Below are 5,159 nucleotides of genomic sequence, written 5' to 3' on the forward strand. Positions count from 1 at the left end.
CGGGGGTGAAGGTCCTGGCACAAATGTGGATGTGGTTTTGGGAGCATAGCATCTGCCATGGGCGGTCCAGGAGGACTGTCCCACGGCCGCCACAGTTGCAGGGTTACTGGTTTCTCCATCTGCCCGGTCCCTGGTCACTACGTGATGGCAGCTCACTCCATGCGGGCCACCCCACCTGACGCTTCTGGGCCCTTCAGCCTGTAGGCCTGTCATGGCATGACAAAGATCAGGAGGGCACCTTGGGCCTCCTTTAGTCCTAAAAGGGGCTACCTCCCCAGCTCTCCCCACCTGCCTCACGCCCAGCCTGGCGTTGGCCCAGCCTTTCCTTCAGGGTGGTTCTCCCACAGAAGCAAAGTCCCCCATGGTTCCCAGGGTATACAAAGGAGACAATGCAGCGGGGGCTTGTGAGTGGAGAGAAGTGGCACCGTTCTGCGTGACAGGACACTTCCCAGGACCGTGCCTCAAGATGTGGCCACCCATGGGAACCAGCAGTTAGCGTAATGGCTATGTCGCTGGACTCCCACGTAGTCGACCGCGGTTCGTGTCCCGGACCCGGTGGCTTAAAACTCACGCCGGGCGCGTGTGCGTGCGTGCCCAAGATCCCGAGAGGAGAATGGAGGAGAAGGGATTGTGGTGTGACCATCCCCCCTGGGGGGTGATTTCTCGCTTTCTGTCTCTATGTCTCTCTCTGTCTGTCTGGCGAGCGCACGCGCCCTACAGTGAAAATCTCTCAAAAAAAAAAAAAAAAAAAGATGTGGCCACCCATAAGAAAAACCCAAGGGTTTCAGAGAGGGCAGGGTGGTAGATATCAGGCCAAACCCAGAGAGCTGGAGGGCGAGGGCGAGGGCGAGTGACAGCCACACGTCTGGCAAGGTCACAGGACCAAGTGAGCCAACTCCAGAACAGACAAGAGGCTGTGAGGGCTCACACTTCAGCCCCTCCTGGGAATGTAGTGGCAAAGAAGAGCAGATGCCACCTCCCTGGCCCTGGATCCAGCCCTCTCCATCAGACACACACACTGAGGCTTGGAGGTCAGACACCCTGGCCTCAGACTCCTGCCCGCCCACTGCTGGCTTCTCCACTGTGGGACTTGGGCACGTCCTGTCACATCTCAGCCTTCATGGCCCTGTCTGTAAAATGGGGATGACAGTACCAGCTGCAAGGGACCTACAAAGATTAACAAGGATGCTTGGGAAGTCTTGGATCAGGGCCATGCTCCAAATGACCCGTTGTCCCGATAATCCCACCTGTCCTTGGAGCAGGGAGGATGGGGGAGGTTTTGTTGGATGAGAACGTGGTGTGTTGGGGTGTGGGGAGACCCCTGTGGGGTAAGGGGGGACTGGAGAAGCAAAGAACACCAGGTAAAAGTCAGGAGCAGAGCAGCGCCCCCACGACTGTTCTGGACCCCACCTCCCAGGCCTGCCTGGCACATGTGCACTCAGGGCTTGCCCAGCTGGGCTCTCCCACCACCCGGCCTCTCCCACAGGCTCCTTCCCTCAGATTGTGTCCATCTCTGTGGCTATGCCTGGACACCACAGACTGGGTAATTTATGGATGACAGCGGTGCTCAGCTCGTGATTCTGGAAGCCCGAGGTCGAGAGGCCCCATCTGGCAAGGGCCTGCTTGCGGGTGGGGACTCCGAAGAGTCTCCAGGCAGTGCAGGGCATCACGTGATGAGAGGCCATGAGCATGCATCTCTAGCCTTTCCCTGTCTTCTTAAAGGCCACCGGGATTCAGTCATGGCAGCCACCCTGATGACCCTAACTAATCCCAGTCCCAAAGGCTCCACCTCCTAATGCTGTAGTCAGATTAAATTTTAACCCCCTTAATATCACCACAATCACAGACAAATTCCAACACACAGATGGGGGGGCATTAAAACCACAGGACTTCATGTGGGTTTCCCGACCCCATAGGGCAGCATAGCAGGGGAGTCGAGGAAATGACACGTACCAGGTTGACCTTGCCCAGGTCCACTTGGGGTTGGGAAGTAGCTGTGGGCAGTGCACTCGCATGGCCCGTCTCCAGCAGTGCCCAGGCCGGGGAGGAGGCAGAGCAAGCCTGTGTCGGTGGAGCGACCCGGATTGGGGTCAGTGGAGCAGACAGGAGTTGAGGCACCTGCCCAGAATGGCCCGAGGCCCCACGTCATGCTCATGCCGGAGCTACATGTATGCAACCCGTGAGTGCACAGGGGGGACTGGAGCTGACGCCCGTGCGGCCAGAAAGACTGTCAGGCAGTCGGTGCCGACATGGCCGGCCCTGGAGATGCATGTGTACTCAAAAAGCAACAGGCAGGATGTACATGGCGTGCCCCCTCCTGCAAGCAGACCCACGAGTGTGTACGTGCTGTGTTGCTGTGGTGCAGCGTTTCTGGAAAGACGCCTAAAACAGGAGTGGCCTATTTGCACTCACTTTTCATGGAATGCCCTTTTGTATTCCATACTCGTTATAATGTGTATTATATTCTTACACAAAGAACTGGTCGAGGTCAGGGGTTTTGCTTGTTTTAGGTTTTTGTCAGGGTGAGCGCTCTTGCCAGAGAGAGAGAGAGACAGAGAGTGGGAAAGTAAGAAATCACCCCCCTGGGAGGATGACCACACTGCAATCCCTTCTCCTCGGGATTTTGGACTCAAGTGCACACGTGCCCAGCATGATTTTCAAGCTGCCGGGTCTGGGACACAAACGGCGGTTGGCCAGGTGAGAACTATGCCACCTGCTGGCCCAGAACTGGTCAGTCTCTTAAAATGCAGACTCCTGGGCCCACCTGGGAGCTACAGAACCACTTCTTTGTGGGGCCCTGGAACCTGCATTTGCCACACGACCCAGGTGATCTGTAGCCACGGGCTAGTTAGCACTCCCCTGCCCCCACATTCCTTAGCTTTGTTCTTCATTACAAATGAGCAGGCTTGAGGCCTTCAGATTGTCCCTGGCACAAAAGAGCCCCAGTATCTTGTTACCATGGTGTTTTCTTCATGGATTTAATTTTCTTTCATTCTTTAAGGAAAGAGCTGTGACAAAGGCCAGTCTTTTTTTACTGAAGCACCTGACTCACCAGCCACGTTAGCCTACAGAAGTATAATCCAGAGTAAGTGTTGCAGCGAGTGTCAGACCCAGATACCTAAGGAGCCGGGAAGCAGCATGAAGGAGCAAGCAGGCTGGGAGTGAGGCCTCTGTGTGGGTCAGAATGGCCACTGCCGATAGCCGTGGGTGCAGACGGGGTGGTGGTGGGGTCTGGGATGACCACAGTGACAGTCCATGAGAAGTCTACTACCCCTGTGTTGATGTTCTAAACTAATTCGTAGCTTAAGACTCAGTGAAAAAACAGAAGTAAGCCGTGTCGAACCATCCAGAGGCGTGTGCAGGCAGGTCCAGAGGCCGCAGGTCTAAGGCCGAGGCATCACTAGTTACGGCTTTGGCCCCGTGGCTTGCGGCGGGGTTTATTTGCCGAGCCGGACGGTGTCGGGTAGCAGCCACACTGGACAGCTCCATCACAGCTCGTGCCCGTCAAGCCTCCAGCTGTCCATGATAGCCACGGCAGCCCCAAGGGGCCTGTCACTTCCAGATTCAGGGTCTCAGAAATGGAGCTTTTTAGGAAATTAGGCTGCTAAGGGCTTCTGCACGGTCAAGATACAGCCCTCCTCCCTGGGATAGGGCCGCCCAGGGGACAGACGTGCGGTCAGCACTCTGTGTCTGTCTGTTTCCAGGAATCCAAGAGTTCTGTGGTTTCCAGCAGTCGAAAGAAGAGACCCTCACCAGTTCCTGAAACGGGAGTGCTGAGGACCCAGTTAGCGGCTGCGGAACCTGTGAGGGCCAGGCAAAAAGGGACCAGACTGCCATGGTTGAAGTCACTGTCTCAGTCTGTGCACTCTGCTTTAGGACCTCTGGAAAGGGCGTTCCTTGCCAGTGCGCCGTTTTAATTTAAACACATCTCCTCAGACCTCTCTTCCGAGGCCTCCTTCACGTGAAAAATAAACGGATGGTGGGACTCAGGATTCTGCTCTGTTGGAAGCTTGTGCTGTTACAGAACCTCCCTCTGACGTTGTCTCTGCCTTTGGTGGTGAGCCTGAAAGAACCAGTGGGATAGGATGGGTGGGTTCATCGTGAACATGAGGGGACTTCACAGAGCTCCTAGGGGCCAGCCCCGTAGTCTACTGGCTGAGGGAGCCAGATCCTAGAGCCTCAGCACCCACAGCTTGAAAAACACACCAGGCTTGTGTGTGTGTGTGTGTGTGTGTGTGTGTGTGTGTGCGCACGCACACGTGCCGAGAATTATGACCGGACAGAGAGGTCGCTGAGTGACCGTCCCCCATTAGGAATGCTCTCCCCCAACTTTTTGACTGAATGCACCCTCACAGTTTATTAAAAAAAAAAAAAAAGCTCATGGGAAAATGGAATTTAATTATGAGTTTATTGTGGTGCCCTCAAACATTTGAAATCCACACATGAAGCTTTTGAAGCCCGCTCACCCACAGCCATGTTTTCAGCACAGTCCAGTCATTCTTCAGATTGAGGAAAACACTGAACCGCAGCAGAGCCTCACGCAAAGCCTTGCTGTGACATCGGTGCACCTGATGCAGCCAGGGTAGTCAGAAAACCCTCGCAAGCCCGTCAGTGTCCATCAGAGCCAGAGTCTGGTCTGTGAACACAGCCTGTCGAGTAATAGGTATGGCATATCCAGCAACTTCTGGTGTCACATATGAAACAGCCTCAGTTTGGTTATGTTTTCTACACGGCATCTCTCGGTGTCACAGCCCTCCTGCCCCGGCCTCCCAAGTCACTGGGGTGATGTGCTTGCCATCATGCCCAACCTTCACTCCTCCATGTGGTCCCAGCCTACGGCGCACAGCATCTTAGCAGTGTGTGCCACCATGGCAGGGCCAGGCTCTTTTAATCACATGAAAAGGAGGACAGGGAACCAGCAGTTAGCGTAATGGCTATGTCGCTGGACTCCCACATAGTTGACCACAGTTCACATCCCAGACCCGGTGGCTTAAAACTCACACCATGCGTGAGTGTGTGCGTGCCCAAGATCCTGAGAGGAGAATGGAGAAGGGATTGCAGCGTGACCATCCCCCCGGGGGGGTAATTTCTCACTTTCTGTCTCTATGTCTCTGTCTGGCGAGCGCACGCGCCCTATAGCAAAAACCTCTCAAAAAAAA

At 55.1% G+C, this 5,159-nt stretch overlaps 1 protein-coding gene across 4 annotated transcripts in view; it reads left to right on the forward strand.

Moving 5' to 3' along the window:
- Positions 1 to 3,992, forward strand: part of NUBP1 (NUBP iron-sulfur cluster assembly factor 1, cytosolic) — an 18,484-nt gene extending 14,492 nt beyond the window's left edge. For all 4 annotated transcript variants that reach the window (XR_001370222.2, XM_006146515.3, XM_027771060.1 and 1 more), the window contains 2 exons: positions 3,002 to 3,085; positions 3,705 to 3,992. Coding sequence is in view for 3 of the 4 variants with exons in the window: in XM_006146515.3 (XP_006146577.1) it covers positions 3,002 to 3,085; positions 3,705 to 3,763 (143 nt within the window). In the remaining variant the exon portion in view is untranslated. The remainder of the gene's footprint in view (positions 1 to 3,001; positions 3,086 to 3,704) is intronic.
- The last annotated feature ends 1,167 nt before the right edge of the window (positions 3,993 to 5,159 follow it).

This window comes from Tupaia chinensis, unplaced genomic scaffold (assembly GCF_000334495.1).
Source record: "Tupaia chinensis unplaced genomic scaffold, TupChi_1.0 Scaffold000182_1, whole genome shotgun sequence".
In the NCBI taxonomy this organism is placed as follows: Eukaryota; Metazoa; Chordata; class Mammalia; order Scandentia; family Tupaiidae; genus Tupaia; species Tupaia belangeri.